Source organism: Muntiacus reevesi, chromosome 1 (assembly GCF_963930625.1).
Source record: "Muntiacus reevesi chromosome 1, mMunRee1.1, whole genome shotgun sequence".
NCBI lineage: Eukaryota > Metazoa > Chordata > Mammalia > Artiodactyla > Cervidae > Muntiacus > Muntiacus reevesi.
In genome coordinates, this window is record NC_089249.1 from 170,338,179 (window position 1) to 170,363,405 (window position 25,227).

The 25,227-nt window shown below is 48.6% G+C and overlaps 1 protein-coding gene, 1 non-coding gene and 1 pseudogene across 2 annotated transcripts in view; 1 reads left to right on the forward strand and 2 right to left on the reverse strand.

Annotated features, from left to right (window-relative positions):
* The window catches only part of CSMD2 (CUB and Sushi multiple domains 2), a 677,437-nt gene that overhangs the window by 324,483 nt on the left and 327,727 nt on the right, over positions 1 to 25,227 (forward strand). Inside the window, exon 6 of the mRNA XM_065930495.1 lies at positions 10,686 to 10,798. Coding sequence (XP_065786567.1) covers positions 10,686 to 10,798 — 113 coding nt within the window. The remainder of the gene's footprint in view (positions 1 to 10,685; positions 10,799 to 25,227) is intronic.
* On the reverse strand, positions 21,342 to 23,014 carry LOC136154351 (60 kDa heat shock protein, mitochondrial pseudogene; annotated as a pseudogene).
* TRNAD-GUC (transfer RNA aspartic acid (anticodon GUC)) lies at positions 22,153 to 22,226 on the reverse strand. Its single transcript has one exon. It is a non-coding gene; the product is annotated as a tRNA-Asp (tRNA).

Consider the following 25,227-nt stretch of genomic DNA (forward strand, 5'->3'; position numbering starts at 1 on the left):
GCACTCTGCTTCCTCCAGCAGGACCTCATTCATTCTTTCAGTCATTGAGTCCAGAGTTCCTTTTTCCTGTGAGCAGCATTTCCTGAGCCCTTCCCGTGTGTCAGGCACTCACAAAGTACTGAGAGAAGAACTAAATGAGAAGGAAATAGCTCCTGTCTTCAGGGAGCTCACAGCTTTGTGGGGAAGCGGATTCTTGTGTGATGTGTGATGAGACAAGCGCTGTGATGGAGAAAGTGCAAGGATTATTCTTTGCAAGAGAAAATGAGATACCCAGGAGAAGCCCACCAGGCTTCCTGGAGCCAGTGGCTTTAAGATGACCCCAGATGGGTCAAAAGGAAGTAGCTAGAAAAAGGGTGGAAGTGTGTCAAAGTAGACAGAGAGAGTTTGGCCAGGAAGTGAGTTTTGATCTTTAGAAACTCTAAGAACAGACCTTGACTGACCCTGTGTCCAGAATGCTGAAGCTAGGATTTGTGCCCACCCTCTGAAGTTCTCCGAGTTCTGAGGCCAGCTGTTTCCGGGGAATTCCTTGGCTGTCCAGTGGTTAGGGCTCCACACTTCCACTTCAGGGGGCCCAGGATCCATCCCTGATCAGGGGAGATCCCACCTGCCTCTCCATGTGGCCAAAAACAAACACGAGAGACTAGCTGACCCCATTCTCTTGATCACAAAGGGGACAGCATTCAAAAAGATGCCCCAGGACTTCCCTAGTGGTCCCGTGGCTAAAATTCCGCATTCCCAATGCAGGGGGCCTGGTCGGGAAACTAGAGCATCTAAGAGTCTGCATGCCACAGCTAAGACCTGGTGCAGCCAAGTACATAAATAAAATAAACAAATAATTTTTTAAAAAAGAAAAGATACCGCACTATTGAAAGCAAGAGACTGCCATCTGCTTGTTCTCTCATTCATTCAGTCATTCACAAAACTTGTGCCAAAAAAGTACTTGTACCCTGTCCCCCCGAGCAGCTCCCGGAGTTGCTGGCACTCTCAGGCTTGATAGATCTCCCTACTCGAGGCCCCACGGCACTCAGCCTCCGCTGCCTGTGGGCTGTCTCCCACCCCCACCTGCAACGCCTGTGCACCCAACGCTCCCACCAGCTGAGCCTTGGATTTTCTGAGAATCGGATAGGTTCGTTGCCAGCTCTCTTGGTGCCAGTCATACTTGTTATTGTAATTATGTGACTTAAATTAAACATCACATAAACTGATGAAATATGAGTGTGAAAGGAAGTAGAGTTGTGCCTCTAGAAGCTAAATTGAATGCTTTGGCACAGTTCCATGAAGGAGACGCTCTGAAAAGAACCGCTTCCTAAATATTAGGTGTGAATGAGGGAGAGAACAGCACACCGCTGAACCGATTCCATCAGGGTGGGGACCAGGCCTGTCTGGCCTGCTGCTGCATTCCCAGTGCTTAGCACAATGCCTGGCACATCGCAGGTGCTCCATAAACATTTGTAGACTGGATGAGCTGTGGCAAAATTGGAAAGGGTGAGCGATGCCTTGTGGGTGGGGTTTATATAAGATAGACAACGCAGAGAATAAACCTATGGTCAAAGGAAAGAACTTGCTCTGGTGTTACATGGACTGCCCCCCCCCCAAAAAAAAAAGTACGTCCAAGTATATTTCTATTGTAGTGAAATGTTTAAGCTATGAATGTATGCTTTTATCATTCCCCACTTCCCAGATGGCACTAATGTTAAAGAACCCAACTGCCAGTGCAGGAGACACAGGAGCGTGGGTTTGATCCATGGGTTGAGAAAATCCCCTGGAGGAGAGCAAGGCAGCCCACTTCAGAGTTCTTGCCTGGAGAATCCCATGGACAGAGGAGCCTGATGGGCTACAGTCCACAGGGCCTCAAAGAATTGGACACGACTGAAGCGACTTAGCATGCACTTAGAAATTATTTTTTACCAACCAACTGCATCATTCTCAAGGCTTCTACAGTCAATGCCAGTAAACTCTGTAAAGGACAAGATAAATATTTTTGGCATTGCAGGTTCTAGTTGCTGTCACAACAACTCAGCGCTGCCTTTGTAACATGAAAGCAGACAATATGTAAATGAATGAGCACGCTTGTGACCCAGGGAAACTTTACTGACAAAAGAGACAGCTCAGTGTAAGCTTATCAGCCCGGTTCTCAGGGACTGATTTGTTCTGTGTGCCGGGCACTCTGCTGTGTTGCTAGACACATGGAGACAAAGAAAATTCTGCTCTGGTGCTGTGGAGCACGCCTTTGAGTGAGCAAGGTGGTCGTCAAGTCAAAAGATGATTGCTATTTGCTGTGGTCAGGACAGTGGTGGGGCGTGTCCCAGGTACAGAGGGAAACGTGCAGGGCACTGCTGCTCCCATGGGGCAGGGGGAGGGGGAGGGGAGGAAAGGAGGCCTTTGGTTAGGTTTATGAGGTCAGTGATATCTTCCCAGGTAGTCAGATGGGGAAGCAGGGAACAGCAGCCTAGGCAGAGGGAACAGCATATGCAAAGACATAGAGGCTGGAAAGTGTCTGGAGCTCAAAGCAGGTGTCACAAAAGGGAGAAGGAAGACTTAAAAAAGGTCAGGCTTTATCCTGGAGCCGGGCTTCCCTGCTGGCTCAGACAGTGAAGAATCTGCCTACAGTGCAGGAGACCCAGGTTTGATCCCAGCTCCCTGGGAAGAGCCCTGGAGAAGGGCATGGCAACCCACTTCAGTATTCATGCCTGGAGAATTCTGTGGACAGAGGAGCCTGGCAGGTGACGGTCCACGGAATTGCAAAGAGTCGGACACGACTGAGCGATTTACACGTGTCCTGGAGCGAGTGGACCTTGGGTTTCCCGTGAGGCAGTGATTTGAGCAGATGCCCTCACAGAGTATGGAAGATGGATGGAGGCAGAGGACCCGTCAGAAGGCTGTCTCTATAGTGAAGGGGAGGAATGATACGGTCACAAGGGGGAGAAGACGTGGTCACAGTTGGCCATGGGAGCGAAGGAGTGGAAGGAGTTAGGATGGTGCCAGGGTGTGGTGGTGACCGGGGCGGGGGTGTGGTGACTGGCAGGGGGGTGTGGTGACTGGCAGGGGGGTGTGGTGGCTGGGAGTGGGGTGTGGTGGCTGGGAGTGGGGTGTGGTGGCTGGGAGGGGGGTGTGGTGGCTGGGAGTGGGATGTGGTGGTTGGGAGTGGGGTGTGGTGACTGGCAGGGGGGTGTGGTGACTGGCAGGGGGGTGTGGTGACTGGCAGGGGGGTGTGGACCACCAGGAGAGGACACTGAGGAGCAGGAGTGATGGGGGGCAGGGAAGCTTTGGTTTGTTCAGAGCACAGTAATCGACCCCCAAGCATATGGTTAGGTAGCCAGGAGTTGAATCTTCATAGGGTAGCTCAGGCATCTCTGAACTGCCTGGGCACCCAGGGTGGGACAGGCCCTGCTGGGATCCAGAGCCTGGGGGAGCCAAGGGGCCTCTTTCCAAAGCTAAGTCTAGAGGCTGGGGGACTCCAGCAGCCAAAGGGACTTGTACTCACCCCAGGCATTCACCCAGTTCCTGGAAAAGAAGTAACATCATGGATTTGTCTTAGGGAAAGGTTTTTTCTCAATACAGCAAGAGTCCTGGGCTTTTGGCTAAAGAAAAAAAGATATGGAACTCATTTGTGATGAGACTGGATGTCAGGGCTGAGTCAATAAAGGCTCGCTTCAAGGTGAGAGGGAGCTCAGGCGGGGAGTGGGAAGCAGCCTCCAACCAGGGTCTTGGTGCTCTTTGCTGCCGCCACCGGGACATTTCCGCAAGGGTCTCCCTGGTTGGGTCGTGATGTTCTCTGCATCCCCCAGGGAGGGGAGCAGACAGCAGGTGGGAAGGGTAGAGGGCTTGGGAGTGGGGTGGCGAGCACATGCAATATATCACATTCTCCCTGCTCAGCCTCAGCAGTAGAAGGGTGGTTTTTGCGTGGCCTGAAAAGATTCTTCAAGCATGAATCAGATCCAGGCTGTGCACGTAGCTTGGTTAAGAGATAAAGCCCACAGAAGGTGTGCTGGGAGCACAGAAGCCAGAGACTCCTGACTGAGGAGCAGAGGCTGCCCAGAGAAGGAGATGGTGGAGCCAAACCTTGTAGATAATAGGCTTTGCAGGAACTTCCGTATCTAGGGAACCGTGGTGGAAGTGGTACCCTCCGGCAAGCACGGCGCCTTGTACACAGTATGTGCTTGGCGAGTAAATGAATGAATGGATGTTCTCCTGAAGCTGTCCGTGTTCAGGGATGCTGAGACTTAAACCTCCTCATCTTCCTCCCTCTCAGTTTAAAATTAGGCAGCAGTTCCTTGTAGATTACTGTTGTCATCTTGTGGGGCGTGTCTCTCAGCACCCCACCTGTGGACTGTATGAGAAGTTTCTTAGGAAGAGATGCTTTCCATGCAGTTTGCTCTGAGCTCTATTACCAGAAGCACAACTTGGAGCTTTCTGCTGAGGAGCTCAAAGCCACTTTTCCCATAATCAACTACATGCATTAGAGGGAGTGATTTTTTTTTTTTTTAATTCTCCCCAAGCCAGATTCCATTAATGAAGCCCCATTTAACAGAAGTCAATTTACCAAAAAGAAAAAAAAATTGAGCATAATTGCTTAAATACATTTTATGTTGTACTATGGTAGCAATTTACTGGGTGAACTTGGAATTCCCCAAGCCCCCCATAGTGAAGTTAATGTGGACAGAAAGATTTGAAGGGGGGGTGGTATCTCTTTGTGTTTCTCTCCTTTAATTATGATTCTAACAGGGAGCAAAATTAAAGAGGATCCTGGGGGGAGGAGGGAGGGAAAGTAAAGGAACAGAATGGAATTCAGCTTTGACAGTTCCCCTGCCTTGCCTGAGTACAGAGGCTCTATCTGAGGTGAGTTTGAATCCCACTTCTGCTACTTACTAGCTGTGTGAACTTGTGCAAGTTTCTTAACATCTCTGTGCAGCGGGAAAGGGCATAGACAGCAGCAGGTACAAAGGCTTGCGTACGTGCGTGTACACTGTCGTGTCCAACTCTTTGCAACCCCATGGACTATAGCCCATCAGGCTCCTCTGTCCCAAATTTTCCAGGCAAGAATACTGGAGTGGGTTACCATTTCCTTCTCCAGAGGATCTTCCTGACCCAGGGATCAAGCCCACATCTCCTGCATTGGCAGGTGGATTCTTTACCACTGTGCCGCCTGTAGAATGGCAGAGAGGCACAAAAAAAGCAGTTCATATAAGGTCTTCTGTTTGACTGCACAGTGGTGTGTGTGTGTGTGTGTGTGTGTGTGTCTACGTCTGTCTGTGTGTCTACATCTGTCTGTGTGACGTACTCAGAGAAGGAAGGCAGGCCAAGAAGACTTTGCTGGGAAGGTGACATTTGATACTAGACTTTGAGGAAGTGAGAGAGTGAGCCAGATGGTAGTCTGGGAGAAGAGCCAGTTAGCAGCCAGAGAAACGTGCAAAGGCCCTGAGGCAGGGGTGGGTGTGGCCAGTTTTGAACAGCCTGGAGACCCTTGTGGCTGGAGCATAAACAATAAGGAAAAGAGGGGACACACTGGCTTTTATAAGGAATAAGGAACAAGGAAAGGAGAGGTGAAGACACACTGACTTTTTCAAGACTTGTAGACTCTGGTGAAGTCTTTGGCTCTAAGAATTAGAGTCATTGATAATTTGATTTTAATTAACTCTGAAAGCGAAATTGTGAGTCACTTAATCGTGTCCAACTCTTTGTGACCCCATGGACTGTAGCCCACAAGGATCCTCTGTCCTTGGAATTCTTCAGGCAAGAATACGTGAGTGGGTAGCTATTTCTTTCTCCAGGAGATCTTCCTGACCCAGGGAAAGAACCCACGTCTTTTATATGATTTAATACATGCATAGGGAAGCCTGACGTGCTGCAACCCATTGGGTTGTGACGAGTTGAACACAAGTTGGCTATCGAAGAACAACAAAAAATGCATAATTTATGTTAAAATCATTGTCCATTCACTCAGTCATGTCTGACTCTTTATGACCCCATGGACTGCAGCACACCAAGCTACCCCTGTCCAGCACCATCGCCTGGAGCTTTCCCAAACTCATGTCCATTGAGTCAATGATGCCATCCAACCATCTCATCCCCTGTCATCCCCTTCTCCTGCCTTCAGCCTTTCCCAGCATCAGGGTCTTTTCTAATGAGTTGGCTGTTTGTTTGCATTAGGTGGTCAAATATTGGAGTTTCATCTTCAGCATCAGTCCTTTCAATGACTATTCAGGGTTGATTTCCTTTAGGATTGACTGGTTGGATCTCCTTGCAGTCCAAGGAACTCTCAAGAGTCTTCTCCAACACCACAGTTCAAAAACGTGAATTCTTTGACACTCAGCCTTCTTTATGGTCCAACTCTCACATCCATACATGACTACTGGAAAAACCATAGCTTTGACTATATGAACCTTTCTCAGCGTGGTAACATCTCTACTTTTCAATATGCTGTCTAGGTTAGTCATAGCTTTTCTTCCAAGGAGCAAGCGTCTTTTAATTTCATGGCTGCAGTCACCATCTGCAGTAATTTTGGAGCCCAGGAAAATAAAGTCTGACACTGTTTCCATTGTTTCCCTATCTATTTGCCATGAAGTGATGGGACCAGATGCCATGATCTTCATTTTCTGAATGTTGAATTTTAAGTCAGCTTTTTCACTCTCCACTTTCACCTTCATCAAGAGACTCTTTAGTTCCACTTCACTTTCTGCCATGAGGGTGGTGTCATATGCATATCTGAAGTTATTGATATTTCTCCCAGCAATCTTGATTCCAGCTTGTGCTTCATCCGCCAGCCTGGCATTTCTCATGATGTACTCTGCATATAAGTTAAATAAACAGGGTGACAATATACAGTCTTGACGTACTCCTTTCCCAATTTGGAACCAATCCGTTGTTCCATGTCTGCTTCTAACTGCTACTTCTTGTGCAGACAGACTTCTCAGGAGGCAATTAAAAAATGACCCATCTTAAATGTACAGTTCTGGGGACTTTGACAAATTTGTGCATGCTATATATCCACCATCTTATTATATAAGACAAGACCATCTTATATGTATGACCATTTCCAGCACCCCAGAATGTTCCCTGTATTCCTTCCCAGGCAGTTCTTCCTGTACCTCTCACCCGCACCTCAGGCACCCACTGATGTGCTTTCTCTCACTGTTGATTCGTCTTTTCCAGAGTTTCATATAAACAGAATCATACAGTATATACTCTATCATTCAGCATAATGATAGAGTTTTGAGCATCTTTCATGTTGTAGGTGTTAATAATTCTTTTTTATTAGAGTTTTGAGTAAGACATGACACCATCTCAATGGCAAAGTTTAATGTGATAATTCCAGCATTTAAGTCCCTAATTCTCTGATAGATACCAAGAAAACTCTCAAATGTGCATGTATGTCCTAGGAGGCAGGAGCAGAACAGAGTAAAGATGCACAGGGCCCCGAGTTGAAGCCTTGGGAATGAACAGTTATAAGATTCCTGGGAGCAGGTGAAGGTGTGGGAGAAATGGGAGGGGGTGATGTCTCTTCAGGCTTCTCCTGTCTGTAGAGTTGGGGCTTAAAGTTGATCCCAGGGCTGGAAAATCTGACTTCCTGAATTCCAGTTACAACCCAGATCATTGCTCTCATCCTGCTCTAGGGACCCCAGCACTCTCCCCTCATTCCATTTTGCAATAAACAGCCTTTGGTTCTGAATTATTCAGTTAAATTCTCCCTATTTCTACTTCCTTATGTAAATAGCCTCCAAGCTTTGTCATTGAGATAGAACTGAATTTGGCCTGAGGAAGGAAAAACCCACAATACTGTTTGTGACTCCTTAGAAAACTTAAATGACTATGCCTGTAATAAACTGTTTTAAATGGGATCTGGTAAAATACAGTAATTGGTTTCTGCTATAGCTCTTACGATAGCAGTATGGGTGATATTCCTGGAGTTTGGTGTGTGTCAGCATTTTCATTATAGTAAAAACTCAGTTTTTCAGGGTGAGAGGCTCCTTGGTTAGTTCCTTTCTCTGATACGCATTTATGGAGACCCACTATGCTGGAGCTGTCTCCCTTTCACCCCTCCAGATCGTCTCCCCTCCCTTTTCTACCCTGTTCCATGCTTAGGAAGACTTATTTGTCAGACTACACCAGTATTCTTCCTTGCCCTCTGGCTTCCAATTGGGCTAGATCAACAGAAGCGTCAGCAGTAGATGGGAGGAGGGGAGGCAGGAGAGTGAGCTCCAGGTTTTCATTCCTTGCTCCCTCCTGGTGGGAATCTGTGCAAACTGACTGTAGTCCCTGCTGACCAAAGATCTGGGTCCTTTCTCAGCTTCAGGGCTCACCATTTCTTTCCAGGTCTGTGAGGGGTAGCCATACCCTTGTTACCGGCCTCAGAATTCTGCCCCATCCTTGATGGTGAAGAGACCATTCATTCACCCAGAATTATTCTCAGATGACTGAGCCACCTATTTCCTGCTGGGATCCTGACACAGCTGCTTGTATCAAGCATTGTGTTAGGTGCTCAGTACAAAGATGAAGAATAAAGATGATGGAGAATAAAAAAGCAGCTGCCACTTACCAAGAGCTTTCTATTTGCTAGAGATGGTGCTAGAGTCTTTTTTGTGTATTATCTCATTCCATCCTTGCAACCCTTTCAGGGAGGGATTATTATCCTCATTTTACAGATAAAGTCACAGAGAATGTAAGTAATTTTCATAAGATAACACAGCCGATCCCTCCAGAGCCCCAGGTTCCCCCCCCCCCCACCTGTCTGCACTGCCCTCTTGGAGGCATCATCCTAGGGAGACACACACCTGGATAAATGAATTACAGCCTGAGTAACTTACCGTGGCATCACAGAGGAGGGGAAAGGGAATTATATTTATTGAGTTAATACATGCCAGATACTGGGCTAGATCCTGTACCCAGAAGTCCCCTCACTTATTCCCATGGACTCTTCAGGCTGGTGTTATCATTCCATTTTCAGAAAGATGGAGTAATTGGTCACACTGATTGGAAGTGGTGAAGCCTGGATATGAACCCCAATCTGTGTGGTTTCAGAGCCCAGGAAAGTAGGAAAGACCTTCCTGGATAGGGACGTGGTATTTGCGGGTTTCCCAAAGTCATCTCGGGTGACATGGCTGGTGCAGGGGAGAGGGTTACTCGTGGGTATGTTCCAGGCAGAAAAGGCAAAGGCATGGGACTTCCCTGCTGGTCCAGTGGTTAAGAATCCACCTCCCAATGCAGCAGACGTGGGTTCCTCCCTGGTCGGGGGACCAAGATCCCACATGCCACGGGGCAACTCTAAACCCACACATGCCACAGGACAGTTCCCACATGACTCAATGGAGATCCTGCATGCTGCAGCTGAGACTCAACACAGCCAAATGCATAGTAATAATAATAACAAAAGGGCAAAGACATGGGAAAGGAGAAAGCTTGGGATGCTTAGGTGTGATCAGGGTGTTCGGGTAGGGTAGGAGGGATGGTACCGAAGGGGATGTGTCAGGAGGTTTGGTCCCTGATTCAGAAACAGGGAGGAGGGGCAGGAAGACACTGGTTCTCGGCTGCTGGAGGCTGTGGGGTCCAGGAGAGAAGGGGGTGCTCCCAGGGTCCGGCGGGGGGGAATAGAATGAGCAGAGAGAGGAGGGGCACTGAGGGCTTAGCCTGAGTGTGGAGGAAAGATCTGATTGATGTGAAAGCTGGTTCAGGATGCAGCTGGGCAGAAGGCTAGGGCAGTGACCGGTGGCAGGGGGGCATATGCTGGCGTCGACCCACTGAGCCGACTGGTTAGAACTCGGAGGAGGCTAAGTTGAGGGAGGAGAGGCAGCCTGGAAGCAGGAGGGGTGGCGAGGGGCAGGGGGGAGGCCTCTTATGGAGGCAGCAGGGATGGGGCAGGAGGCAGAGGAGACGCAGGGCCTAGTGAGCGACCCCAAAATGGGCTCTCACACCTGGAAAGGGCGCGCTGCACAAAGCGGCTGCCCAAGCCCCTTCTCCTGGCTTCTCTGAGGTCCCGAGGGGCTTGCTTGGGGTGGCTGAACCTCCGCCCCTGAGTGCGGGGGAGATGGAGGGGGCAGGGGCTGAACCTCTGCTGGAGAGCTGGGGCTGCCCCTCTGTCCGGGGGCTGGATCTTCGTGGGGCATGTGGAGCTCTGCAGGAGGTGGGTGTGCGGACATCTGCTGGGAGGGGAGGGTGGCGCGTGGTGGGCCTCTGCAGGGAAGGCTGGGTCTCTCTCCGGGTGGCCAGACCTCACTGGGAGAAATAGTCCTCTGCTCCCAGCCTAAAGCCTGCCCTCTCCTCTCAGCATCTCCCTGGTGGCTCAGGTGGTAAAGAATCCTCCTTCAATGCAGGAGACGGGATTTGATCCCTGGCTTGGGAAGATCCCCTGGAGAAGGGAATGCTTACCCACTCCAGTATTCTTGCCTGGGAAATCCCATGGACAGAGGGGCCTGGTGGGGTACAGTCCATGGGGTTCCAAAGAGTCAGACATGACTAAGCAACGAAGCACACGTGCTTAGCCTCTCAGCAGTGGAAAGAGCCCCTGGAGGAGCCAGCTCAAGCCACCCAGATCCCAGGCTGCTTACTGGAAGGCGACTAGGGCACCGTTGGCCTCCCTTCTGCCGGGGCAGAGGCCCCAGCACACGTGGGCGGTGGAGAGACTCCCGGGTGCCCAGTCTCCACCAGTTGTGGTCCCTCATCTCCCTCCTCCACACTTCCTGTCCCTACAGGTTCACCGGAGCCAGCCTCCCAGCCCCCGTCATCAGCAGCAAGAACTGGCTGCGACTGCACTTCACGTCGGATGGCAACCACCGCCAGCGCGGCTTCAGCGCCCAGTACCAAGGTAGGCAGGGCCGGCGGCAGAGATGTCCCCAGACTGGGTGTACTTGCCTCTCTGTTATCCTGCTGTTACTTGCAGACCCAGAGGTCTGCATTTCAGCATCTCTGCATCTGTCGTTGTGGTCTGTTGTCCAAGGGAGAACACTTCTCGAATTGTGTAGAAAAGTGTGCCCTGAGCTGCCCCTCTTCAGACCAGCAGAATCTTAATAGTTTATCCCAGGGGCCTCCTGAGAGCCAGGCGCTGGGGTTGGCACTTCACCAGCATCGTCTCACTTAATCTTCGTCATTACCCTGTGAAGCAAATACTGTCACCATCTCCATGTGATGGACAAGGGAGCTGAGGCTCAGAGAAATTAAACTAGTTTCCCAAGGCTATCTGAACCCCTGCCCCTCGAATCCAGAGCCCACTCTCCTACTGGCAGAGTTTAGCCTACCCCAGGGTAAAGTAGGAGAGCTGCCCGTATCTCACCTCCCATTCATTTCATGTAGAACACAAATGTTTGACAAACGACAGACGAAACTTTAGGGAGCTCTCCAGCTTAGATGCTCAAATCTGGGAAGAGCTGTCTAGGGGCAAGAGATCAGACCAAAAATGGCAGGTGGAAACTGCAGGTAAGCAGATTTCTGCTCCATCCATGATGAATTTCCTAACTCCGAGAGGAGAGTTGCCCATAGAAAGGAGTGGATTAATCCTAAGGTGGGGAGTCCTTCACGCCTGGAGGAGATCCCAAAGTCCGGTGAATGGTAGGTATAGATGACAACCTTCCTTTTCAACCTTGAGTTTGTCCAAAGTACACAGAATTTATCCATGGAGACCAACAGTGAGGACTGGTTTCAAACTTGCTCAGTAACCCATTGCTATCACCAGTTATGGGCTTCCCAGACTCGAGTTCTATCCCTGGGTTGGGAAGATCCCCTGAAGGAGGGCATAGCAACCCACTCCAGTATTCTTGCCTGGATAATCTCATGGACAGAGAAACCTAGCAGGCTACAGTCCATAGGGTCACCAAGAGTCGGATACTACCCAAGTGGCTTAGCTTGCATGCACACACTGGTAGCTCAGTGGTAAAGAATCCGCCTGCCAATGTAGGAGATGCAGGTTCTATCCCTGGGTAGGGAGGATCCCTTGAAGGGTGAAATGGCAACCCACTCCAGTATTCTTGCCCGGGAAATCCCATGGACAGAGGAGCCTGGTGGGCTACAGTCCAAGGGGTGGCAAGAGAGTCAGACAAAACTTACTGATTAAACAACAATCACCAATTACAAACTGAAGTTGGTTCTGATTGATTCGATGTGAATTTGTATTGCCCGCCTATTAAGCAGAAGGCCCTGTATGAGGCCCTGGGGAATAAAGAGTAGACTGTATTGGGAGTGAGTGCACGTGTATCAACCAGCGAGCATAGGATACAGGCCTGACAAAGAGGGCGCAGTGATCAAGGCCGCACCACCGTTAGGAGGGAGCACCGACTCCCGGGGAGGAGCAGGGCAGCCTGTCTTTCCATGCCCCACCTCGGAGGCTCTGAGGCTTCGGCCTGAACACTGAGCACCCTGCCCGCCGCAGACGTGGCACCAGCAGAGCGGGGGCCCCCAGGGCCAGGCCTTCAGGCTGGGAACTGGGATAAAAGCAGCAATGGGAGCAGAAACATGACCTCTAGAATCTGAATCTTTTATGCACAGCCTCACCCTTAGCCTTGGGTAGCAGGACTCCCTTGAAATTATTTTTAAAAAACAAACAGGAAACCAACTTTGATGAGCTTCACAAACCCTGGCTCCAAGAACTTTCTTCGAGACTTTTTTTTTCCCCTGCACCTGAGGTTGGGCCTTAGAGGGAGTGAAGCACCTCTTTGGCTCTTCCTGTCATGTTTTCCAAAACAGAAAAGCAGAAATGAACATTGTTTCATCCGATTGAAGAGGTTCCAGGTGTTTCTTATGTAAGTCAAGTTTCTGAGGGCCTATTTGTCGTGGTCATAGATTAGAGTTTGCTGCCAGACAACAGGCAACAAGAACCCAGACCAGGCAGTCTTGAGAAGGTCGGGAGCACATGTCCATTGCACGCCTACTATGCATCAGGCCCTGCACCAGGCACCATATGAGTTTTAATCCTCCCCTCAGCACAGCGATAAACGTGTTTTAATTCCCATATCTCAGAAGGAAGCTGAGACTCAGAGAGACTGTGAACCTCGCCAAACACACCCAGATCACACAGCCTATCACCTGTTGTTGTTCAGTCGCTCAGTCGTGTCTGACTCTTTGTGACCTGGTGGACTGCAGCACGCCAGGCTTCCCTGTCCTTCTCCATCTCCCTGAGCATGCTCAAACTCATGTCCATTGAGTCAATGATGCCACCCAACCATCTCATCCTCTGTCGTCCCCTTCTCTTTCTGCCCTCAGTCTTTCCCAGCATTTTTTCAGGGCCTTCTGCAATGAGTCGGCTCTTTGCATCAGGTGGCCAAAGTATTGGAGCTTCAGCTTCAGCATCAGTCCTTCCAATGAATATTCAGGGTTGACTTCCTTTGGGACTGACTGGTTTGATCTCCTTGCTGTTCAAGGGACTCTCAAGAGTCTTCTCCAGCACCACAGTTCAAAAGCATCAGTTCTTTGGCACTCAGCCTTCATGATGGTCCAACTCTCTCATCCGTACATGACTATTGAAAAAACCATAGCTTTGACTATACAGATCTTTGTCGGCAAAGTGATGTCTGCTTTTTCAGCATGTCAGTGATGAAGCTCAAATTCATTCACAGGCCTATGTGAGTTTTTCTGCAAAATCACAAGGCCTTCACCTGTAGGGCTATGGTTGCCTCAGTTTTCTTATTTGACTGTTAGCTTTTAAACTTTGTTTTGTTAATCTCATCCTACCATAAAAAAAAAATACATTTTTTCCATTACAACCTGGACACACATATATATCTGTAGGCCTAAAAGGAAAATGTCACCAAGTGCTATTTACCCTTAGTAAGTATGATGCAGCCTGAAAATTTCTTTTCCAATTTTTGTTAGTTGCAGCTTTTAAATCAATTTCACAAGTCTGTAGCAAGGAAAAACCCACAATCTGAAAAATGGTGTTAGTTATGAACTTCTCCAAAGTAGACTCTTTTTTATCCTCTCTCTGTCCTCTCTTATCCTCCCACAGCATAGCCCAGAACAGGATTTGCACGTTGGTGTGCACGTGTACCCGTGTTTCAAGAACTTGGCATCTAATAAATATTAGTTCATTCAGTTCTAACAGCAGCTGTGTGAAGCAGGTACTACTTCTAGCCCCATCTTACATATGAGGACTGAGAGTTGCAGAGAGGGTTCCATGGTGGCTCTAGGTCTCAGCCATAGAATGTTGGAGCCCAGGTTTGAATGCCAGCCAAGTTCATCTGGATCTGGCATGCTAATAGACAGTGGTGGGTGCCACTTGTGTTAATATATGATTCTCCCCCGGGAACTTTCTCTAGTGTTTTCCAGACTGCAAGTACCTAGTGCAAGGGTCTACAGCAATCATTTGGAGACTTAACTGACAACTTTATAAAGCGGGTTTCTCAGCCTTCGCACCGTTGACATTGTAGCCTGCATCATTCTCTCTGGTAGGGGGCTGCCTCGGGCACTGCGGGCAGCTTAGCAGCATCCCTGACCTCTACCGACAAGATGCTAGATGCCAGCAGCACCCACACATGTGTGTGTGCACACACGTGTGTGCGTGCGCGCGCACACACACACACACACACACACAATCATGACAACCATAGTCTCCAGACTTTGCCAAATATCCCCTGAACACAAAATCCCCAGTTGAGAACCACTGCTCTAAAGGAATGAAAACTTTGGAACCAGTAAAGAACATTCTAAGTTTTGCTGCTTGTAAATTCAGTCCCAAAGAAGAGCAGAGGTAGGTTTCAGTCAGGGGTCTAGGAGGAGACAGGAGCATACTTCCTGTGTGGCTATAACTGAAGTTTTAGTGAAGGGTCCAACTACAAAGAGGAGGGTGAGATTAAAGGAACCCAGAGCAATGATGAGGTCCCCAGGAAATAAACAGCCGAGAGGCCTTTACCACACTAGGGGAAGGGCCAGGGAAGGGGGAGCAGGAGCTGGAGCCATTGAAGAGGGGCTTCCTGGCAGAACTGAGGCTGACCACTGCCGACCTCTAGGGCAGGAGGGGGTGCTGGGAATCTGTAACCAGTGCAGGAGGGGAGCCCAGGAATCAATAACCAGATCTTGCCCTTCCCTCCATCACATCTGCTGTGCTTCCCATCTGCCAGCCCAACAGGAAAGCAGGAGCAAGGGAACAGAGGGCCTGCCCTGCTGCGCTCGGTGCCCTAGGCGGCGGGCCAGCTGGACTGGCAGGCTTCCTGGCTCTCTAGCTGTCCACAGAGGTCTGGCTCCGGGGCACGGGACAGGGAGGAGAAGAATAGGCCTAGGGAGTCATCCGCACGGGACCAGCCTCACCCGTGCTCGGCTTTATGGCCTTAGACTCTCAAGGGATGTAGGGCACTTGAGAGCCAGTAATTCCCAACTCCTGTATCTGTGGAGGTTTTGTCCCAGAGAAACAAACAAGAAAATTAAAATAAATAAATGTAACTCACCTACAACACAGCACATTCCTTTCTTATCTCAGTCCCATCAGAATTTAGGGCTGTTCACAGCCACACGCAATGCTAACCAAAACTGCATGGTGCAGAGGATCTGAGTTCTAGGCTTGTGCTGCCTGGAGCTGACTGTGGGAAGGTGGGCAGCTAGATTTCGTTTTTAAGAAATGTGTCCCTTGTGACACTATTGTGACCCTACCACGTGACATCACAGAAATATCAACGTGACTGGACCAGTCTCTGCTCTCAAAGAGAGCAGGTTAAAGAGAGGAATAGACGTGAGTCTATAGCTTCTGTGCCGTATGAGAAGAGCTATAATTGAGGCCTGATGAAAGGTTCTGGGAGTGGATAAAGGAGCAATTCATGTTGTTGGAAACACTTAAGGAAAGCCAGACTTCAGTGTGAGTCTCAAAAAGAGGCCAGACAGACAATGGGAAGAAGCCTTCCAGGTAGAGCTCAAGCAAGAACATGAAAGTGCTAAGTCTACGGAACCACAAATATCTGTGTGTGTCTATAGCATAGGTCAGCCAGCAAACCACAGCCTGCAGGCCAGACTCAGCTCTCTGCTTGTTTTCATGTGGTCTTCAAGGTAAAAGTGGGTTTTACACTTCTTTCTATTTTAATAATTTTTTAAAATCTGGCCATATCACATGGCACACAGGATCTTAGTTCCCTCACCCAGCGATCAAACCCACACATCCTGTATTGGAAGCACAGAGTCTTAACCACTGGACCACCAGGGGAGTTCCCACATTTTTAAATAGTTGAAGAAAAAAATTGGAAGAAGAACATTTCATAACACATGAAAATTATAAGAAATTCAAATTTTAGCGTCCATAAATGAAAGGTTATTGGAACTCAGTTACACTCATTAATAGACAAATTTTCTATGACTGCTTGAGTGCTGCCGGAGTCGGGTAGTTTGCAACTGAGATGAGGCATTTTACAGAAAACATTTGCTGACCTAGAGCGAAGTCTGCAGTCACGAGCTGTGATGGGCAGCTAGAGTTATGAGGCTGGAAAGTGAGGTAGGCAGTCACATCACGTCATGAAAAGCTGCAGTAACGCTGGGCTTCATCCCAGAGTGGTGCTTGTGAGCGTGCTCAGCTTGTGAGCGTGTCCAACTCTTTATGACCCCATGGACTCTAGGCTGCCAGGCTCCTCTGTCCATGAGATTCTCCAGGCAAGAGTACTGCAGCGGGTTGCCATATCCTGCTCTAGGGGATCTTCCAGGCCCAGGGATCAAACCCACTTCTCTTGCATCTCCTGCATTGGCAGGCGGATTCTTTCTATAGGGGGAAGCCCCCCATAGTGGTGAGAGGTTGATCAAAAGTTTTAGCAAGAGTGGAGAGATGATCACATTTTCATTTTCGAAAAATCTTTGCTCTAGAATGAAAATAATGGGAGGCAGGTACGAGTTTTTGGAGGATGAGAACTTGACAAGGATTTACCTGGTGGTCCAGTGGTGAAGACTGCACTCCCAATGCAGGGGGAACAAGTTCAAACCCTGAATGGAGAACTAAGATCCTGCAATGCCTCATGGCATGGCCAAAAAAAAATTTTTTTTAAAGATGACAGTGAAGATCCAGAGTTTAGGCAGAAGCAGTAGGAGATGGAGAAGGGGAGACAGACCAGAAGAGATCCTTCTGTGATCAACCACCCTGGACTCAGTACATGTCAGGTTTGGGAGTGAGAGGGAATGGGGGAAAGAAGATGAATGAGTCAGAGATGAATCTTAGGTTTTTAGCGTGAGTAAGTGAGTAAAATAAGTGACAATATTAACCAAGATGGTCCCTGGCAGAGGCAGATGGGGGACGGAGTTTGCTTGGGATGCATTGATTCTGGGATAGTGTGGGATGCCAGGGTTTGGGAGACTATCTGATAGACAGTTGTCTCTTCTGTCAATCTGTAGCTCAGAGAAGAAGGGTCTTGGCTAGAGAAAAGGATATAAAAGCTTCCAGGCAAAGTAGAGGCTGAGGTCACCGATCCCATCTTAAGGCATGAGTCCTCCCATGCATGTAACAGGAGAGAAGTGGGTCAAAAGAATGTACTTTCAAAGTGGGTTCCTTGGAGACCATGGGGTTCTCCCAGCAGCTGTTTTGCAAAGGACTGAGTGGGTGGAATTTCCACCCCAACTTCAACTAGAGCAGTCCCTCTTTGATCTATTTGTAGAGGCATGTACCTAAGCAAGTTGAAATAAGTTCCTCTACCTAAAGTATTTGGCAAGCCCAGGAGTTGAGGTTCTATAAAATTCCTTCCTGTTCTGGAAGAGCACTGAGATTGTGTCATCAAACCCTCTGTCTCCAGGTGAGGAATATTTCCAGTCCTTCTCATTGTTTCCTTGGTTGTTTTGTTTTTGGTGTTTTTTTTTTTTTTTAAGCCTAAAGGAATGACAGTGAGAAGAACCTTTCTTAAATGCCCCCAGTGGCTGCTGATCACAAGGGGTGAGCGGCTACTCTGGAGGGAAGGCAACCCCCTTCACTTTTGCTTTCCTCACTTGAAGAGGGAACAGTCATTTTAACCCTGCAAGGTGACTAGCAGTGAAAGGAGCTCCTGGTAAAATATCTGACGCTTGGCAGGCGCTCTTGAAATGGGAACATGAAGTTTCCTACCCTATCCATCACCTTGACCCCTGTTATGTGGGAAACCCTCGTGCAATGAGAGTGAGCTGGCAGCGCTGACTCCTTTTCACACGTGTCCCCCTCGCTGCTGCACTGACCTGACGATAATCCTCAAGTGACTGTACCTCCCTGCAGCCAGATCCTAGCCTGCCCCACTGTTCCTCTCACCGCCTCTCTCAAGTCCACCCTAGTGACTGTGAGACTGGAAGATTTTCTGCTCTCTAGAAGTCCTGTGCTGAGTCTCAACTGTCTGCCCAAGAAACATTTTCATTTGAGAACGATTGGCATTTACTGAGATGCTGGAGGCTTTTTATGGTAACAGGCTGAAGCTTCTGATTTTCACAGGGACACATTGAGTTTTTGCTTGTGTCTGATCCACAGTCCCAGGCCAGTGCCTCAGGCACCCTGTGATCCAAAGTTCCAACTTATTTGCTCTATTCTTGTTGGCGCTCTGAACTGCTGCCAGACCCTTAGTGGCTTCATTTCCAGGTTTAGGCCTCTGGGGTCCTCAGCATGAATCTCAGGATCCCAGAGGCTGAGTACCCACAAAGCCAAGCTCCTGAGTTCAATCAATAGTGAGCCTAAACTGAAAAGTGGGTGTGAACACACATGCGACACCCCCTCGCCTTGCCAGGCTTCAAGTGTCACCCCTTCCTTTTTCCAGAAATGAATTCAAAGCACAGATTCTGTTAACAGTGGGTCATTCATCCGCTCAGTCATCACACTGTTTTTGGAAACCTTCTATGTGCCTGGCTCTGTGTCTGCCCCAGGATGCAAACATAGGAGCCCATGAGGCAGATTTGCTAGAACCAGACCTGAGGGGCCATGTAATGAGGGTTTCAGCGGAGGTCCAAGTGGAGCCTGGAGATGGCCACTGACTTCTCTCTGAGACACAGAGACAGAGAGAAGGTAACCTCTGAGCGAGATGGAGCCAAGAAAAGAAGAGGAGAAAGGATGTTCCGGGGAGACACGACAGCATCACAGAGGCGGCTAAAAGCAATAACCCATGGCCATAGTGATTCCCTTAAACATCTGTCTTCCGGTCATCTCCTCCAGCTGACTTCTGGGAAGTCACTCATGAAGACGGCTGCACAGCCCGTTATTAATAGCAAAGTATGAATCTATTCTTTTTCAAGTTCTTTTCCCATTTATCTTATTAGAGAGTATTGAGCAGAGTTCCCTGTGCCACAAAATAGGGTTAGGGTTAGATACACGTATGTGCGTAACAGTCACTTTGCTGTACGCCTGAAACTAACATAACATTGTTAATTATACTCCAATCTAAAATAAAAATGTTTTAAAAATAGCAAAGCACTCTCCTAGGAATTAGAACACGCCCCCTCTTACACTGCCACCTGTAAACCATGGGCCACCCCTGATGCTGTCCCCCTTCTACTATGCCAGAGTCCTTCTCTACTTTAGGAGTTCCAGCAGCATGGTGAGTTTTGCTGTGTTAACCAAGAAACTGAACCGGCAGCTCCCAACAGAGCACTGCTTACAATCTAAGTTGGGTTGATGATTCCTTTTCCCACCGTATTTAAGAAATCACCCAGCTTTGGAGGGACCCTGCAAAAATTTCTCAACTATCCATTATCCTTCAGCACCTGTGTTCTTAGCAGTGGTCACTGCCAGAGTTTTGAGGGATGTTTTAATGATTTCGATGCCAGTTTTTTGCCCTTTATTTAGCTGGCGCAGTGAATCCAAGCCTGGAACGCACTGAAGCAAAGCACCCAGGTGATGCCTTTGTCAACAGCAGCTCTTGCAGCATTCAGAGCATCGGGGACTATTTCCATCCTCTTCTACGTCACTTCTTCCAGCAATCTTCAGCAGAGTTACTCCATCTGAAGTTATGCCAGATGTTCACTTTGTTTTCCTTTTTCCTGGTCACTAATACTAACACTCTAAATGCTCAGTGAGTCTTTAAATATGTTGCTCAATTTGAATATTGCCACCTTTTCCTTGCAAGAATCACCTTTGGTCACAATAACCTCTTCACCTTTTCCTAGGTCATGAAGCAAAACATCGTAAAGACTGAGGGTTCAGCTCACTTTTCCAAATACTGTACCATCAGTAGCAGCAGCTTTGTTGGGTTCATTCTGTGACACCAAAACTTGAAGCTTCAGTTTAGTTCAGTCGTTCAGTCATGTCCGACTCTTTGTGACCCCATGGACTGCAGCACACCAGGCTACCCTATCCATCACCAAATTCTGGAGCTTGCTCAAACTCATGTCCATTGAATCAATGCCATCCAACCATCTCATCCTCTGTCATCTCCTTCTCCTGCCTTCAATCTTTCCCAGCATCAGGGTCTTTTCAAATGAGTCAGTTCTTTGCATCAGGCGGGGAATGTATTGGAGCTTCAGCTTTAGCATCAGTCCTTCCAAAGAATATTCAGGACTGAATTCCTTAAGATTGACTGGTTTGATCTCCTTGCTGTCCAAGGCACTCGAAAGAGTCTTCTTCAACACCACATTTCAAAAGCATCAATTCTTCAGTGCTCAGCTTTCTTTATGGTCCAACTCTCACATCCATATATGGCTACTGGAAAAACCATAGCTTTGACTAGACGAATCTTTCTTTGTTGGCAAAGTAATGTCTCTGCTTTTTAAAATGCTGTCTAGGTTGGTTATAGCTTTTCTTCCAAGAAGCAAGCGGCTTTTAATTTCACGGCTGCAATCACCATCTGCAGTGATTTTGGAGCCCAAGAAAATAAAGTCTGTCACTGTTTCCATTGTTTCCTCATCTATTTGCCATGAAGTGATGGGACCGGATGCCATGATCTTCATTACTTAAAAATGGAAATCTGGTACTCCTCTGCTGGTCCGGTGCTAAGACCCTACACTCTCAATGCAGAGGGTCTGGGTTCGATCCCTAGTCAGGGAACTAGATCCCACATGCAGCAACTAAGAGTTCACTTGCATCTTCACCAAATTTTGTATCTTTGGCATTAATCTTGGTGAGATGAAGAGCCAGTGTGCCAGACCCTGGCTTGATCTAGCAAAGGACAGTGAGTAGTGAAAGCATTTCTGCAGGGCGATGATGGCCAGCCCAGCCTGGAGCTTGGGCTGTTATAACCCCAAAGTCAACTTTCATCCTATTGCAAATGAGTGTACTGAGGGTGTTTTCAGTGATTATAACCAAAGACTCACTGGGCATTGGCAGTTTCCAAAGTGAACATGATGGACTGGACATTGGAAACCACCAGTATCCTGGAATCCCCGTTTCCTAACTTTTGATGTATTAGTCAAGTAGGGAGATGGGTAATCTTAATTCTTGTGCCTTCAATTCCTAATTCAGCATTCAGTGTTTTCCTGTCCTCTATAGTAAGCACACACTTTGAACCTCTGTGGTTACATCAGAAATTCTGTTGCTGGTCTCTGTCTTCATTTGTAGAAATTGTGGCAAATGGAGCAGTCTCTCCAGGGTTTATCACAGGTTTGGGCTGCTTCTTTAGCTCAGCAGTCACAGTGTCCGTATGTAGCATCACACCTTTCCTGATTTCCACCGGATTAGCACCTTTGCTAATCCCGAAGCCTTCCACGGCAATCAAGCATGCCAATGCACTCTCATTGGTGGTGCCATCCCAGCTCATTCATTTGTGTGTTGGCAGCATCATGATCAAGTCTGATGTGGTAGTTTTATATTTATCCTTCAAGTCAGTTGACCTGGCAACAGACACCTCATCTTTTGTTACTTTTAGGTGTCCCCAGCCCTGTTCTGTAATCATTCTCTTCCTACTGTTCTTCTTCATAGTAAGGATTTCCCCATCTGCTAGAAGGTCTACACCTTGAAGCATTAGGCCTTAGGCATCTTCACCAAATTTTGTATCTTTGGCATGAGTCTCAGTGAAATCAAGAGCCAGTGTGCCAGACCCTGGCTTTGTCTAGTAAAGGACAGAGAGTCCTGAAAGCATTTCTGCAGGGCGCTGGTGGCCAGGCAGCGAGGCAGGCCCTCAGTGAGAAGCGAGTGTAGAACACAGGATGCATACCCAAGTTTCCAAAGTGGTGATCGAATTTCCATTTCTTAAAAAAATTATGGCCTGTCGGCAGGCCACATTTTTTTTTTAATATGTTTGTTTATTTATTTATTTGGCTATGCTGGGTCTTAGTTGCAGCACACAGTAGCTTTAACTGAAGCATGGGAACTCTTAGTTGTTTGGGATCTAGTTCCCTGACTAGGGATCGAACCCAGGTCCCCTGCATTGACAGCACAGAGTCTTAGCCACTGGACCACCAGGGGAGTCTCAGATTTCCATCTTTAAGTAACCTTTTTTTAAGATGGGCTAGAGACAGTGACTCAGTGAACAAAGACCAAGCAGAAAAGGCTGTGTTTAGGGCTGGAGTGGCTTAGAAGGATACTCATTGGAGATATTTTCTGAGGTTGAATGGGCTGGATTTAATGCGGATGAAGGGATGGTACAGCCAGCAGGACAGCCAGGTGCTGGGGAAAGGCGAGCGGTCAGATGAGTGCAGGGGCTCCCTGTTGTCTGAATGTGCTGGAGTGAGAAGCCATATATTCCATGTACCTCTGGGTTCCTAGCGCTGTGGTGGCAGATTAGGCCACCCTCCGCTGTCTCCTTCCCCAGCAGGTCCTTGTCTCCCACTAGTTCAGCCCATAACTGATGCTAAGACTCGAGAGGCATTTGTATTGCCAGATTCTTCTAGCTAAATGTGTACCATGTGTCCCGCTAACCTTTACAACAGCGGGAAAAATGTCTAGCAATTAACCAGAATATAAAGGATGAAAGGAGCCGCCTGGCAGCCTCCTGCAGTCATTATCATTCAGAGGAGATGAATGTACCTACTAAGATTTCCATCAACCAGTTAAAGCCAGCACTTTTCTCTTGGGAGTCCTGACTCCGTTCACATAGAGTACACACACAGGTGTAAGTGGGAATTATATTTGTATGTGAATGTCTGTAGCCATGCATACACAGGGGCACAGAGGTGTTCTCCTGGTACGCTGGTTGTAGACACAGATATGCACGGATGTGTGGCGTGCATATGTGCACTGGGGCTGTGTGTTCATGTGTCGCTGGGACCCAGGCTCTATTTTGTCTCCATTTCACCAACGATGATAGAATCTCCTGGATAGACCAGTGCTTCAACGTTATGTCATAGGTGCTACGCTAGTGGGCGCTATAACGAATGAATGTTTGAACAAGACCAAATGCACCCCAGAAGTTCTCCAGGTCCTTGCTGTTCTGCCTTTGGGTTTTGATTCGATCTGTCAGCAGTGGAGACCTAGAGAGAAGAGCACCCTTGTTCTCTGATCCTTCACACTAGGTCTTCCCTAGTCTGTCCAGCTAGTTCATTCAGTCAGCCACCGCGCACTTGGTCAGGCTGACACAGATTAGCTGTCCATAATTCAGGGTGTACCTGCTTCCCTTGGCTTGTCCCAAAACTGTGACTCCACCATATGGAGGTGGTTTCTGGAGGCTAAGATCCCTGGTGACGTGGATCTTGTCGAGTGGTATCCCCCAGCCAGGTCACTTTCCTGACCCGTTCTTAGGTTCTGGCGATGGCTCGGGCCACCTGTCGACGCCACCTCCACAGATCTGGGCCAGGGCCAGCTGGGCCTGGACATACGTTTTTTGAGAGGTTGTATTGTTGGTGTGAGGAGCCTCTGCCTACAGAGCTGCAGCCCCTGCATTTCCCAAGCTTACGTGGGAGGCCCACCGACTGTGTGAGTGACCCAGCCTCTCAGACCTGGCTCAGACGGGCAGAGGGTCCCAAAGTTTGTATAAGGTGCTCCCTCTAGCTTTTCCGGTTCCTTCTTCACAGGTTCTTGCCATTTAACAAACCATCCCGTGGCGAGAAGCAAGACAGACGAGAGGAAGAGTGGAATAAGTTCCTGATGCAACGTGTGATGGAGTCACCCAGTGACTATAAGCACTGATATACCAAGTTAGACAGTCTTTCTTGGAGAGGACCAGTAGAGAGGATGGACATGGGTTGCCCCCTGGGGCCTGGAGGTGGGGAAGGGGCAGGAGCCTCTTTCTCAATGCAACCTGGAGAAGACAGGAAGAGTGCTCCCCCTTCGACACCCCGCATGTCCACCTGCATCTCAAGGTCCCCCTTCAGCAGCTACAAGGAAAACTCAAGCAGTGTTTGTCCTGGGAAAGGCATCCTCGGGGCACTGGCTCCCTTCTCCTCCCCCTCCTCCAGTGGACACTAGAACCTGAAATTAGGAGCCTAGGAAGACTGATTTGCCTCCTCCTCCTTCCCCAGATGCCCTGAGCCATCTCTGCAGACCTGCCCCCAGACGGGCTGCCCTTTATCATAGAGACCCCTCTCCCCACCCCTGCCCAATGCTAGGACCACTTCTCTTCTCCTGTGTGTGTGCATGCTAACTCACTTCAGTCGTGTCCGACTCTTTGTGACCCCATGGGCTGTAGCCCGCCAGGCTCCTCTGTCCATGGGATTCTCCAGGCAAGAGTACTGGAGTGGGTTGCCACGCCGTCCTCCAGGGGATCTTCCCCACCCAGAGATCAAACCTGCACCTCCTACTCTGCTGCATTGGCAGGCGGGTTCTTTACCACTAGCGTCACCTGGGGAGCCCCTCCTATTTTCTTAGGGATGTTGAATCAGAGGACATTTTTCCCCTGCTGCACTGTTATTAGCTAGGCTTGAATAATGCATGTTTCCCTACTAATACGCTCTGTTTGATAATGGACCCACGTTAGTGTTCATTGGAAATTTTCCTGCTGGATACACATGGAGAGTAATGCACATTTATAAAAAGAATTTGAATGCATGTTGAGAAGCGGTGACTCTGTGGTAGTAACTGAATTTTATCAGGCATTCAGCTTAGACAGCAGCTAGCCAGGATACCAACCTTTGGGGAGCTTTTATAATATATACAGATCAGGGATGAGCAGGGGGGTGGGGGCTGCTGGGAGATGGCCCCCCCTTGCACACCTGATCACTATGGGCTTTAGTTCCAGTATTGCCATGTTATCTCAGGCACAGAATGAACCCCTGAGTCTCCAAGGGCTGAGCTGGGGAGGGGGCAGATGCTGAAGAACGTTGACCATGCCCTTGGCATAACTTTGGGGACAGGTCATATGAAAAGATGCTGCGGTCCCACCAAGAGCAAAGCTGCCTCCTGGCTATATGACCCACTGTAAGTCACTTAAACCACTGGGAACCCCAATTTTATTATTGATCCAGTATATATAATAACTACCGGTCAGGGTTGTTGAACATGTAAGGACCAAATGAAATGATTATTGAGGGCCC